This window comes from Ictidomys tridecemlineatus, chromosome 11 (genome assembly GCF_052094955.1).
Source record: "Ictidomys tridecemlineatus isolate mIctTri1 chromosome 11, mIctTri1.hap1, whole genome shotgun sequence".
Taxonomy (NCBI): Eukaryota; Metazoa; Chordata; class Mammalia; order Rodentia; family Sciuridae; genus Ictidomys; species Ictidomys tridecemlineatus.
Window position 1 is genome coordinate 106,028,356 of NC_135487.1, and position 14,321 is coordinate 106,042,676.

Here is a 14,321-nt window from a genome sequence, read left to right on the forward strand (position 1 = left end):
GCCCATGGTTATTTACAGTTGAACCTAGTTATCTCTCCCTCTTTGCAAAATCCTGCTGCATTATTCTCTATACCTATCGAGATGGTCTTGAATATCAAGTCTGCTTTACCATGATGCTTTAACAAGTATCATTGAGTAACTTTTTCTTTAACAGTTTTGGTGCTGTGGCTCGGATAGGATCAGATTCATCATTGGACCCCCGGACCTCTCACCCAGGACCCCAAGTGTACTCCTTGAAGCCTTTGTTTTCATTCCTGACTGATTGATCGGGGATCCAATGGTGAGTCAGACTGGTCAACCATTGCTCCGGACAAATGTCCGTTGAAGCTGGTAAGGAGAGATTTTGATTCTTAAAGAGTCTGATACTTTAGGAACTGGGATGAATGCCAGACTTCTTTTGAATGGTATCTGCTAGACTGGAAGGTCTTCTTTCTGGCTGTCTTTCCCTTGGGTATTATTCCCTTGCTGCCTGGGCTGGAAATCCTTCCTGGCACTCTGAGAGGCCCGTCTGTTCCCCCTATTGGATTCAGTCTGTCCCATGTGAACCTTTCTGTCACCTGACTTACTTTTTGAATCCTCTGCCGATGATGTGCTCTGCTAATTCTGTCTACCTCCTTCTTGTTGGAACTTCATTGGCCTCTTTGGGAAGCTTAAGAGCTCCTCTAAAATTCTCACTTCTCATTGCTGCTGTTCTCCTTTCTCTTTAACCACCTTTAATTTTCTCTCCATTTCCCTAGAGTCATTTGATAGGCTCCCCTGCAAATCCCTACTTCCTATATCCTTCAGTCCACTTCTGTCAGACCTTTTCTTTCCCACTATAGCCTCTCAATCACTTGAACTCTGCCTTCCTGTCCTCCATTGGGGGCTCTCAAGGGATTAGAGACCATAGAAATAGCCTCTTGAGGCTGAAAACAAAAATGGCTGAATGAAAATAGAATAAATATTTTATTTATACTCAGATGGGCTTTAGAGATACTCTGATAGTCCCTAGATATCTCTTTAGCCGCCATAAGATCATGTATCTAGCAAAAGAAAATCTCAAATGTCTCCTTCACAAATATAACAATTCCCTCTCATCTACAAGGGATATGTTCCAAGATCCATAGTGGATGCTTGAAATGAGGATTGTACCAAACCTATCTATACTGTGCTTTTTCTTATGTCTTGCAACATTGCCACATAGTACCAAAGTTTGTCTCTCCTTCCATGTTTATGACCTGGTGCCTCCTTTGCATCGTTATTATTGTCCTCTGAGACATTATCAAGTAATATAGGGATTACTTGAACACAAGTACCATGATAACACAGTTGATCTGATAACTTAAGATGACTACTAAGTGGATAGCATATACAGTGTGGATACACTACACAAAGGGATGATTCATGTCCTGGTTGGAACAATGGGAGATTTTATCATGCTATACACAATGGCACACAATTTAAAATTCATGAATTGTTTCTTTCTGGATTTTTCTATGTAATATTTTTGACTGTGGGTAACAAACTGGAAAGTAAAACCATAGATAAGAAGGTGGACTACTGTATTGGTAAACAAGTGATTTTTATCCATTTTTGTCAGAAACGTAACTTAGTGGGTTTTCTTTTTTTGGTGCTGGGAATCGAACCTAGGGCCTTCTTCATGCTGAACATGAGCTCTGCCACTGAGTTTTACTCCTGGCCTGTAGTTTTGTTTTTTAATTTTTTTTTTTTCAATGCCAGAGATCAAACGCAGGGCCTCCTCATCTAAGCAAGGAGCTATGTCCACAGCCCTCTACAATATTTTTAATGCTTGCTTTTATCAACAAAAAAGATAATGAAGATGATAGACTAGCTTTATTTAATGTCTCATGAAATTTTTACAAACAGTTGAAGCATAATTGTTAAGTAAATTAAGTAGATATAAGTGGAATAAAAGTTTATAAATGAACTTTTTAACAATAATTGTTTTTTTAAAAAACAATTTTTATTATTTTTTAGTCATACATGACATAGAATGCATTTTGACATATAATACATACATGTAATGTACATACATCAATCAAATTGTCTATTTTGCTGCCCTTCCTATCCTCCCTTCTCCTCTCCTCCTCTCCCATCTTTTCTCTCTATCCAATCTAATGTGACACACTTTTTAAAAAATTTTTTCTCATTATAACATCATATATGTATTCTGTATAACAGTGAGGTTCTCCTTCCATCTTCTGTGTAACTCCCCTTCTCCCTCTTTTTCCCTCCCACCTCTCTTCCCTATTTAGTGGTAGTCTTCTTCTCATGCTCTTCCTCCCTATCCCATTTTGAGTCACCCCCCTTATATCAGAGAAGACATTTGGCATTTTTTAGGGATTGGCTAACTTCACTTAGCATAATCTGCTCTAATGCCATCCATTTGCCTGCAAATGCCATGATTTCATTATTTTTTAGTGCTGAGTAATATTCCATTGTGTATAAATGCCACATTTTTTTAATCTATTCATCTATTTGAAGGGCATCTAGGTTGGTTCCACATTCTAGCTATTGTGAATTGTGCTGCTGTAAACATTGATGTGGCTGTGTCCCTGTAGTATGCTCTTCTTAGGTCTTTTGGGTACTACTTGAAAATAGTTTGAAAAACCTGTTTGGTATCTTAAAACATTAAAGCTGTACCATTGCTGGGTGTGGTGGCACTCAGCATTTTGGGAGGCTGAGACAGGAGGCTCACGGGTTCAAAGCCAGCCTCATCATTGGCGAGGCTCTAAGCAACTCAGTGACCCTGTCTCTAAATTAAAGATACAAAATAGGGCTGGAGATGCAGTTCAGTGGTCGAGTGCCCCGGAGTTCAATCCCCTGTACCTCCCTGCCCCCCCAAAAAAAGTTGTACTGCTAAGTAAATGGTTATTTATTGAATATGTAGATCATTTACCAAACTGAGATATCAATTGCTGAATATAAGTCTAAATTTATCTACTTTTGGCTTTTTAAATTTTATAGAAAACCAGGTATATTTGGATTAAAAATGTGACCTGTACAACTCTGATTAAGCATATGCTTCTAAAAATTATAACAAGATATATTCATAAGTCTTAATTTATAGAATATTGGTGTATTGCAGTTTACCTTTTTTATTTCCTAGTTTTCATTAGAAATAAAGATTATGAAGAGTCAGCAATTCTAATTTATGCAAATGAATAATGGTAAGAAAATGTGTAAGATATGAAGATAGAGTTCATTGAGGGAAAAAATAATTTATGTTAGTATGGAGATTGTTGTTATTTATTTTTTTGCAGTGCTGAGAACTTTACAAATTAGCTACATCCCTAATCCCTTTTTATTTTAAATAGGGGACAAGAACTGAATGGATATAGGAGGTTGGGATGAGACAGAATTATCTCATGTGGTTAACTGTCTACAATTGAATGATTTATTATTATAATGGGAGGTGTGTGTGTCTCTGACTCTGTCTTGTCTGTCTCTCTTTCTCCCTCCCCCTGTCTCCGGTCCTAGGGATTGAACTTAGGGATATTCTATCACTGAACTATATCCTCAGTTATTTTTTCAAAATTTGAGACTGAGTCTTGTTAGATTGCTTAGGGTCTTGCTAAATTGCTGAGGCTGAGATTCTCCTGCCTCAGCCTCTTGGATCTCTGGAATTATAGGCTTGTACCAACACATCTGGCTTATAAAGGTTTTATTTATTTATTTGGTACTGGGGATTGAACCCAGGGGTACTTTACCATTGAGATAATCCCCTACTTTTTTGTTTTACTTTTTATTTTTGAGATAGTGTCTTGCCGAGTTGCTAAGAACCTTGCTCAGTTGCTGAAGTTGGCCTTAAACTTGTGATCCTCCTGTCTGAGCCTCTCAAGTAGCTGGGATTACTGGCATGTACCACTGCATCTGACCTTATAATTTTTTTTAAAACTTTTTTTACTTATAACTGGACACAATATCTTTATTATATTTATTTTTATGTGGTGCTGAGGCTCGAACCCAGGGCCTCACATGTGCTAGGTGAGCGCTTTACCGCTAAGCCACAACCCCAGCCCCTTTATTTTTATTTTTTATTTTTTTTATTTTTATTTTTTTAGAGAGAGTGAGAGAGAGAGGGGGACAGAGAGAGAGAGAATTTTAACATTTATTTATTTTTTCTTAGTTCTCGGCGGACACAACATCTTCGTTTGTATGTGGTGCTGAGGATCGAACCCGGGCCGCACGCACGCTAGGCGAGCGCGCTACCACTTGAGCCACATCCCCAGCCCCCCCAGCCCCTTTATTAACAGTTTTTAATATCAGTAGTGCGTCTGTGAAAAATTAAATCTAATTTTATTTTAGCAAAGATATGTTTTCTTGCATTTTTGGTCTTCTCCTTTATTTTTTCCCTAGTTGCTGGGGATGGAACTCTGGGCCTCAACACTAAGCATGGGCTGTACCACTGATATACTTGCAGCCCTTTTGGTATGCCATAGGGATTTAACCCAGGGGCACTTCACCACTGAGCCACCAAACTGTGTCCCAGCCCTTTTTTTCCCATTTTGATACAGGGTCTTTCTAAGTTGCTGAAACTGTCTTTGAACTTCTGGGCTGTAGTGATTCTTCTGCTTCAGCCTCTTGAGTATTTGGGATTAACAAAATATACCATGGCACCTGGCTCTTCCTGGAAAATCTTAAAGCATTTTTCTCTATATAAAAATAGGTTTATTTGGTATTTTTAGTTATGTAGGAAATGTTAAAAAGTGATGCTAAGGTTATATTTTTATGTTATGTATCCTAGTAATATAAGTACTTGAGAAGTTGTATAAAGTTCATAGAAATTTGTCAGAACCCTACTGTTCATGATATATTTGCCATAATGTTATTGGTCATAATTTTGTATGCCACAGAAATAACTGTTTACTCATTATCTTTAACTATGATCATTCTAAGTCCTGTGCCATTCATAAACAATTATTGATTTATTCTGACGTTTTCCTGAAGGCCTTTTCAAAGAATTGTAATCTAAAAGTGCTTTGTATTCAGAGGTTCATGGGAAGGACTGACAGAAACACGTTTCTGATAATCATACTGGTAATAATTGGACTGAATAAGATTTTCAGAAATCTAATGAAGGAATTTTATGAAACTGTTCCTTCACATGGTTTTATGAAACTGTTAGCCCAAGATCAAGTAGAACAAGAATTAATTACCTGGGACTGAAGGAACTTATAAAGTATAATGACGTTTTTTGTTAATGTTCTATTTTCAGATTTAAGGCACTCTTTTTGTTTTCTCTTAGCTATCTATAACTTAAAACAGTTTGCTAAAGTGTGTCTTTGTGAACAACAAGGAAATAATTCCTTTTTCTCCTTTCCTGATCTCTCCAGAATTCAGGAGCTTAGAGAGTATTCTTATTTTCCTAGTAATATTATTATTTGTATAAGTTCAATAGGAGTATGTTCTTATAACAGGATGCAGTTGAAAACATTGAATATATTACCAACTATTTGACTGGAATATCATTTGACAATGATGTATAAAATCAGATCTGACCAGACAGCTTTAACAAAAGAACCAATGCTGACTTTATAAGCCCTGGAACTTAAAGTGCCTGTTGGAAATACTGGCCTGGTGGTACCTTGCAGATGGGGTTCCTGTCTTTGGGCCTCATAAATGAGCAAGGTTCCTTTTGGCAGTCCTGGAAATTTCAGAGTATTTTGACACCCTCAAGAAGAAAAGAATTCCTTCAAATCTAAAGACTGAAGGAAAAGTCTGGTGATGAGTTTCTGACTTGGCTCTGTGGATTTGAGAGGCTTTTAAAAGGCTAATCTGGAGCCTGAGAGAGTGTAGTGGGAGTGCCTGCCTAGTGTGCTAGAGGCCCTGGGTTTGATTGATCTCCAACATGACAAAAAACATAAAGTCTAATCTGAGATTCTTAGAAAAATTCCAGCAAAGCAAATTTAAAAAGCCTGGTGGTCAGTTACCATTCTTGCTGCACCTATGTAAACATTCAGGCCAAATCTCAAAAGTAACTATAGCTTATTTTATTTTGTAAATAAGAGTGAAGTATTTATATAGAGAGAAATCTTTGTTTCAGTGGAAAAGTATGGTACACCCTGTGGATTCTACCAGTTCATTTTGCTAGTTCTTCTAAATTCCCAGTTCCTCTTATTTCCTCCAATATCTGGCTGTAGCTCTCCAAGTTGGTGCACCAGTTTTTCCTACCCTTCTGACTAGTGGGTAGGCATAACTTTAGGCATAACTAAAACAGACCTTTTCCGAAAAGCCTTCTAAATTGAAGTGGGATGTCTTAATAGAAACTTCAGAGAAATCAGCAAACGGATCACATATATAGCCTACCTTCATGCCTGTTATTGTGTGAATCACTCAAAAAGTTCACTTTAATAGCTGGTGACATTAACAGAGACAATCTGTAAACCAGGAAGATCTGTCAAATTGTCATGGTTTGTTCTAACTTCACCTGAAGGTACTTTGAACCCACTATCTAGTGGGTTTTTTTCAACTGACTCTCCTCTGGACCTAAAAAAATGAGTTTATGGCTAGTTGTGGTGGTTCACACTTTTAATCCCAGTGATTTGGAGGTTGAGGGAGGAGGATTGCAAGTTTGAAGCCAGCCTCAGCAACTTAGTGAGACCCTATCTCAAAATAAAAAGTAAAAAGAGCTGGTATGTTGCTTGATGGTAAATTACCCCTGGGTTTAATCCCCAATACTGCAAAAAGAAAAAAACAAACTGAATTTCTAGTTTAACCATTAGCCTCTGTTTTTCATTTTCATAGAAATCTCCCTCATTAAATGCCTGACTGCTCATACCACTTAGCAAATACTCTTTACTCCTGGGTCCCAGCAGATGATTCAGCTGGTCCTTAGTGAACAGAAGGTGACAGAATGAAAAAAAAATGACCCATATTGTTCAAAGGAAAGAAAGACATCTCTTTTTTCCTTGAACACAAGGGAATGCTGACTTTAATGAATATTATTGAGTAATTTTTTTTTTCTCTGACAGTTTTCTTTTTATTTTATTTTTTTGGTACTGGGAATTGAACCAGTGGTACTTAACCACTAAGCCACATCCCCAGCCCTTTTTATATTTTATAGAGACAGGGTCTTGCTAAGTTGCTGAGGCTGGCTTTGAACTCAGAAGATCCTCCTGCCACAGCCTCCCCAGCTGCTGGGATTATAGGTATGTGCCAGTGTGCCTGGCCTGACAGTTGATTTGAACAAACTGTTATACTAACTCTGAAAAAAATTTTTAATTGCAAAGCTTTGGTTGCTTTTTGGTTACTTGAAATCTTACAGTACTTTTTTCCTTTTTTTTGTACTGGGGATTGAACGCAGGGGTGCTTAACCACCAAGCTATATCCCCAGCCCTTTTTATTTTTTGAGACAAGGTCTCACCAAGTTGCTGAGGCTGGCTTTGAACTTGTGATCCTTCTGCCTCAACCTCAAGAACTGCTCGGGATTATAGATGTGCACTACTGTGCCTGGCTATAGTACTTTTTAGGTCAACATTTATTAAAATCTGTGCTTTTTAGTATTACTTGCATTGCTTTTTATGAATATATTTAGGTAGATGAAAGAGTTACATATAAATTGAAAAACAGTTTTCATTACAATTATATACTTATAGTAGAAAAATTATAAAATACAGTTAAACCAAGAAGGAGAGAAAGAGTCCTGAATCCTCACTACTCAAAGACCTGATAATATTTTGGTGTGTATTTCAAACACTTAGAGAGAATGCAGTATACTCTGTTAGTTGCTTGTGTGCAGGGTCTGTTAGTATGTGATGATGGAAAGCAAAAGAAATACAAGTGAAGAAACTACTGTGAATTAAGTATTTTATGTGGCCAGGTACTGTGCTAAATGCTTTATTAAAAATTATTTTTTGAGGTAAACGTTCTCATTTTCATTTTCCAGAAATAAAAACTGGGATTTTGGAGCATGTAGTATGTTGTCTAAGGTTGGTTGTGGAGTTAGGATATGAGCCCAGTTTATATTATACCTAAGAAAACATAAACCAAACCATGTCACTCCTCTAAGCCTTTCAGTGTCTTCCTGATACATTGAGGGCTTAAAAAGTAAAACTGAAGTTATTTTTAGTTGTAGATGGACACAATGCTTTTGTTTATTTAAGGTTTTTTGTTTCTTTGTGTTTTGTTTTTTAAGTGTGGTGCTGGGGATCAAATCCAGTATCTCATGTGCTAGGCAAGTGCTCTACCACTTAGCCTCAGCCCCAGCCCTGAAGTTCTTTCATTAGTTTATTTACTTTTGGGTACTGGGATTGAACCCAGGGTTACCTTACCACTGAGCTACTTTCCCAGCCCTTTTCATTTTGAGACAGGATCTCACCAAGTTGCTTGGGGCCTTGCTAAATTGGAGCTGGCCTCAGACTTGTGATCCTTCTGCCTCAGTCTCTTGAGTAGCTGGGATTACAGGTGTGCATTACTGTGCCTGGCTCCTTTCGTTAGTTTATAATGCACTTATTCCCTGCCCAGCCCTCTGACTTCATTCCTGTCACTATCCCTTTGCTTTATACTAGATGATCTCCTTGCCTTTTTTGGGGGATGTGAGGGGCTGGTGGTCTTGCTATGTTGCCCAGGCTGGTCTTAAATGCCTAGGCTCAAGGGATTCTCCTTCCTCGGTTTCCTGAGTGCGGGACTATAGGTGAGTGTCACCACACCCAGCTGGCCTCATTGATTTTGGTAGAGCAAACTAAGCTTATCTGCCTCAAGTCCTTTGCATGTGGTTTCCTCTATCTGGGTGGGATATTCTTAAGTCAGATCTTTGCATCATCTGCCCTTTCACCACTTTCAGGTCTTTGACCAACTGCCATCTCTTCAAAAAACTTTTCCTGACTACCTTATCTAAACTAGTAGCTTCTGTCTCTTATGTCTTTGCCTAGCTTTGTTTTTCTTCATGGCACTTAACACTTTTCTGACATTGTATTTTGCATTTATTTATTGCTAATTTGACTCTAGATACATACAAAAGCTCCATGAGGAGTTTGTGCCCAAACCTAGAACAGTGCCTGGCATATAGTGATAGACTTTCAAATATTTCTCTATGAATGAATGAATGAATGAAAAGTACTTAAAAATTCTTAAATGCAAAAGGGAACTATGTTAAAATTAAAATTACCCTTGAAATATGGATTTTTTGAGTTACCCTTAAACACTCTGTGGAACAGACTTGTAGATACTTTATACCAGACTTTAAACCTAGATGAAGATTATGATCATATACACAAAGCAGGTTACAGTCTCAAAATTATTTGCTTTCCATTCTTCTAAGTCATCAGGAGATTTAAGAGGTCATGGAGAATGGTGATTTTTCAGATATGTGTTATACTCCTATTGTAGGACATAAATCATATTTTAGTGGCTCTTAGTCTAAGTTGCAGTACACATTACCATAGGGCAGAAGTATTTTTAGTTTTGATGAAATTTGGAAATAATTATATACTCTTTACAACAAAGATCTCTCACTGTTCTAAAATACATAGTGAGCCTTTGCCCTCTTTTCAAAATTTTCAAAAATTTAAACCTCAGAAGTTTAAAAGGGACAATGAATGCCCTCTACTTTGATGTTTTTGCCACATTTATCTGTTTCCCTTCTTCCTCTTGTTGGCTCTGGGACTTGTTCTCACTTTTGCTTTCTTGCCACACACATGGATATTTGTATACACAATTGTTCTGTGTGTGTGACCATTTAAAAGCTGTAGACATCATAACACCAGTGTTTAGAAATAGTTCACAAATTTCCCTGTTGTCAAAAAATGTCCTTTTTAGATATATTTTTTTCCAGTTAAGAATCATATTGGGCTGGGGCTGTAGCTCAGTTGTAGAGTGCCTGCCTTGCATGTGTGAGGCACCGCTACAGGTATGCACCACTACTTTTGACTTCCTCAGCACCACATAAAAATGAATAAATAACGATATTGTGTTCATCTACAACTAAATAAATATTTTTTTAAAGAATCATTTTATTGGGTTATAGTGGCTTTTTAGTCTTCTTTTAAATGGTTCCCTCGGGTCTGGGAATGTGGCTCACATGGTAGCATGTTCACCTGGCGTGTGTGGGACGCAAGGTTCGATCCTCAGCACCACATAAAAATAAAATAAAGATGTGTCCACCGGAAACTAAAAATAAATATTTTTAAAAAATGGTTCCCTTGCTGTTGTTTCCCCCTTCTTGATGTTCTTCACTTTTAGGATTCGATTCAGATTAAACATTTTGGCAAGAAAAATACATGAAGGTTTTAATACCAAAGAAACTTATATTGAAAAGTAAAACAAAGGGTACTTTTCCTCTTTTTTCTGCAGGATTCTAAACACAAGCAGTTTGCTCTGTGACTGTCATTTGAAGTGGTTACTTCAATGGCTGGTTGATAATAACTTTCATCATTCTGTAAATGTAAGCTGTGCACATCCTGAATGGCTAGCAGGGCAAAGCATCCTGAATGTGGACCTGAAAGATTTTGTCTGTGGTTTGTATTTTTGTCTTAAAATTTTATATATTACTTATTTAACTGTATTAACAGAATTAAAAAGAAAAGAAGCACTAGCTTTCCCACTAGCATATCTATTTCCATTTTTCTGTGTTATTCTCTAACCTGGGTTTCAGTGATTATATTTTAATAATCATAGGTTAAATTTTGTGTTCTTTGATTTAATATTTCATAAGCAGTTTTTCCCTCTGTCATCTTACCTGTTTTTTCAGTGCCAGGAATCAAACCTAGAGCCTTGTACATCACTCTACCACTGAGCTATGTGCCCCAGTCCACCTCTGTATATTCTTTATTTTTTTGAGATAGGTCTCACTATGTTGCCCAGGCTATCCTTGAATCTGGGCTTAAGTGATCCTTCTGCCCAATCAATAAGTATGATTTTTTTTTTACATGAATACTTATTGTAGGTCTTGAAAAGTGCCACAGGTATTCTAAAAAAAAGAACACTAGTTGTGTTGTGACCAGCAATGTATGTTGTCATCAGCAATGCTGTAATTATACATGTACAGCAAGTTTTATGTATAATAAGATACTGGTTTCATGTGCTGTATTTTTAAATGCAGCTTTTTAAGACTGAAGGATTTTTTTTTAAGACTTGGATTTTTTTTTGTTTTCTTGAGAGGGTAGACATAGACAAGGTGTCTTGATTTTAATACTTATAATTTCTGGTATAAATCTTTTTTCAACTTGGAAATTTTGCCTTTACATTCAAATTTCCTTTAAAGTAGAAGGAATGATTCTTAGCTTCACATGGAACAGTCATCCCTCAGCTTCCACAGGGGTTTGCTTCCAAGATCCTTGGATGTTTTAGTCCCTCATATAAAATGAGATAGTATTTGCATATAAATGCAGTATCTGCATATTTATTAACTCTAAATTACTTAAGATACCTAATGTGATATAAATGCTATGTAAATACTTATACTGTTTTATCTAAGGAATAATTTTAGGAATAAGAACAAAAGTCTGTATGTGTTCAGAACAAAATAATTTTTTCCTGTTATTATTTATTTTTTGGTACTGGGGATTGAACCCAGGGGCATTTTATCACTGAGGTATATCCCAGCCCCTATTTTAATTTTGAGACAGGGTCTTGCTAAGTTGCTTAGGGACTCACTAAGTTGCTGAGGCTGGCTTCAAACTTGAAATCTTCCTGCCTTACCCTCCATATTGCTAGGATTATACCACTACTTTTGACTTCCTCTGTTATTTTAATTCTTCCGTTGGTTGAATTCTTGGATGCAAAGCTCTTGGATATAGAGGGATGACTTTAGTACATCTGTGTTGCGTGTTCATTTGAGTACTCTTGTTTTGCCAGATCTAATTTCACAATCTACTTAATGATACTTGGGGTGCTTGCAAGTTCAGGCCCACAAAATACTTCCATTGTTTTTACAAATTTTAAAGAAGGAAACAAAGAATCTAATAAAGACTAAATTCTGCATATGTTGCTGCACATTTCTTTTTTAGTAATTAAATGTAGACATATCTCTTATATTCTATCATTCTGCGTATCACTTTTATACGGTGAAATATTATTCAGTAAAGATAATAAAGTTAAGAATTCATATGCAAACCTCTCTGAAACAACCCAGTAGCGTTACAGTTTATAAATCTATAGTTGATTAGTCAAGTCAGTCCTACACTAATCTTTAGTTGTACATTTGACATACTTGGATTTTTTTCACTATTTTAATGTTGTGAGTATTCACAGAGTACTGCCAAGTATTTTGTATTATTGATGCTACTCTGTGAAATAGAATAGTACATATCCCCATTTTCTATATTGGCATGGAAAGGGTAATAGTTATAATATATGTAATATATAATAAGAAAGGGATAATAGAATTAGAACTTGTCTTGAAATTCTAATCTAAGGTTTCTTTTTTTCTCCTCTAACTGGTAATGCTTAAGAAATACATTATAGGCACATAAGTGTCATGGATAGTAAAACTGGATTCTTATGTCAGGAGCCTGAGTTCCTATCTAGGTTCTGCCAGTGACTTAATGACTTTGAGCAAGCTATTTACTTGCTCATTTACAGAAAATACTTTTCTGTAATGTATCCCCCATCTTTAAACAAAGGAATTGGACATCAGCTCTATAATCTTTTTTCAACTTTAATATTACACTGTATAAATAGAACTCAGTTTTACGGTATTTGTTTTAAAATTGAATCTAAAGAAGTACAAGTAAATAATTAACATGTCTACTACTGCATTTTTCCCCCCTCAGATGATTTTCTCAAGCCACAGATAAGAACACATCCTGAATCCACAGTTGCTCTAAGAGGAGTTAATGTGTCTCTGACATGTACTGCAGTGAGTAGCAGTGATTCACCCATGTCCACTGTGTGGCGCAAAAATAGTGAAATCCTATACGATGTGGATATTGAGAATTTTGTTCGTTACCGGCAGCAAGCTGGAGAAGCTCTGGAATATACTAGTATTTTACATCTTTTCAATGTGAATTTCACAGATGAAGGAAAATACCAGTGTATTGTTACTAATCATTTTGGTTCCAATTATTCTCAAAAAGCCAAACTGACAGTGAATGGTAAGGAATTATGTTCCTTGACTATATTTAGTTTAGATTGGTATTATTGTCTAAATTAGTCACAAAGAATCATTTTTTAAATTAATGCTCTTCTTTCTGTGGCTGGAAAAAAAACTTCAGGATAGCTTTATCTATTGCCTATTATGTTGTATAAATGTCACATTTTAGACTTTATGCAACCAAAAAAATGTATTTGTCTTCTGTGTTTCTTAGATTTTTAAAGACCTTTCTTTTTTTTTAAAACATGCAGTTTCCTTGACCACTGTGTTGATGTTAGTTTAGGAAGCACCATTTAACTTCATACATATGAGAGTATTATTAAATATCAAGTTCTGAAATATGGAGTTCAGAAATGTTTGTGGCCTTCTGCTTTCCCTAATCCCATCAGGAAAATCACAGGCATGTCAGATATTCTAGAAGAGTTAGTTGTCACTGTGCTCTAAATACTCTTGAGTTTCTGAGAGGAAAGATGGCTTCTAAAGTTGTATTGACTGTCAATCCAGAGAGAATGTCTTCTCAAAGAAATGCATCATTTCAACAATTGATATCTTGCCTGTCAGATTGGCATGTTGTGTATATTTTTCCCTCTCCTGACTTTTTTCTTAATGATCTTTCTTGGAACAGAGATGCCATCTTTTCTGAAAACTCCAATGGATCTGACTATCCGCACTGGTGCCATGGCCAGATTAGAATGTGCTGCAGAGGGGCACCCTGTACCTCAGATTTCCTGGCAGAAAGATGGTGGTACTGACTTTCCTGCGGCTCGAGAAAGACGCATGCATGTCATGCCTGAGGATGATGTCTTCTTCATTGCCAATGTGAAAATAGAAGACATGGGAATCTATAGTTGCATGGCGCAAAATATAGCAGGAGGTCTCTCAGCAAATGCCTCTCTAACAGTTTTAGGTACATTAACTACTTCAAGTATCCCTACTATTTCGGGAGCTTTTAAGAGCTGATTTTGTTTTGCAAATTATTATTATTTTGTAAAATAATTTTGAGATTTCAGTTGTGATTTTTTACCTTTGTTATTATTTTGTCACTTTATTTAAGTTATGTCAGCCTAGGATATTAGTGGGTCAGATAACTGAAATCTGGGGAAATGCTGAGGGCAGAATTAGGGTTCTTTTATCTCATAAATCGAAAATTCAATCCCTTAATTTTATGTCTCCCTCTGTAATTTTTCTACTTTGTGTATTTTATTAACTTTTCAGAAAGCTCACATTACAAGTCCTACTGTTTTTCTTAGAAATGTTCTAGCCATTCTCTAATGCTCCATATACTGTT

At 36.4% G+C, this 14,321-nt stretch overlaps 1 protein-coding gene across 6 annotated transcripts in view; it reads left to right on the top strand.

Annotated features, from left to right (window-relative positions):
* Nucleotides 1-14,321, top strand: part of Lrig2 (leucine rich repeats and immunoglobulin like domains 2) — a 165,100-nt gene that overhangs the window by 136,885 nt on the left and 13,894 nt on the right. For 5 of the 6 annotated variants that reach the window (XM_040287360.2, XM_078027035.1, XM_005337637.5 and 2 more), the window contains exons 12-14: nucleotides 10,294-10,457; nucleotides 12,714-13,034; nucleotides 13,659-13,940. In XM_040287360.2, the coding sequence (XP_040143294.2) occupies nucleotides 10,294-10,457; nucleotides 12,714-13,034; nucleotides 13,659-13,940 (767 nt within the window). The remainder of the gene's footprint in view (nucleotides 1-10,293; nucleotides 10,458-12,713; nucleotides 13,035-13,658; nucleotides 13,941-14,321) is intronic. The other variant, XM_040287361.2, reaches the window with a different exon arrangement.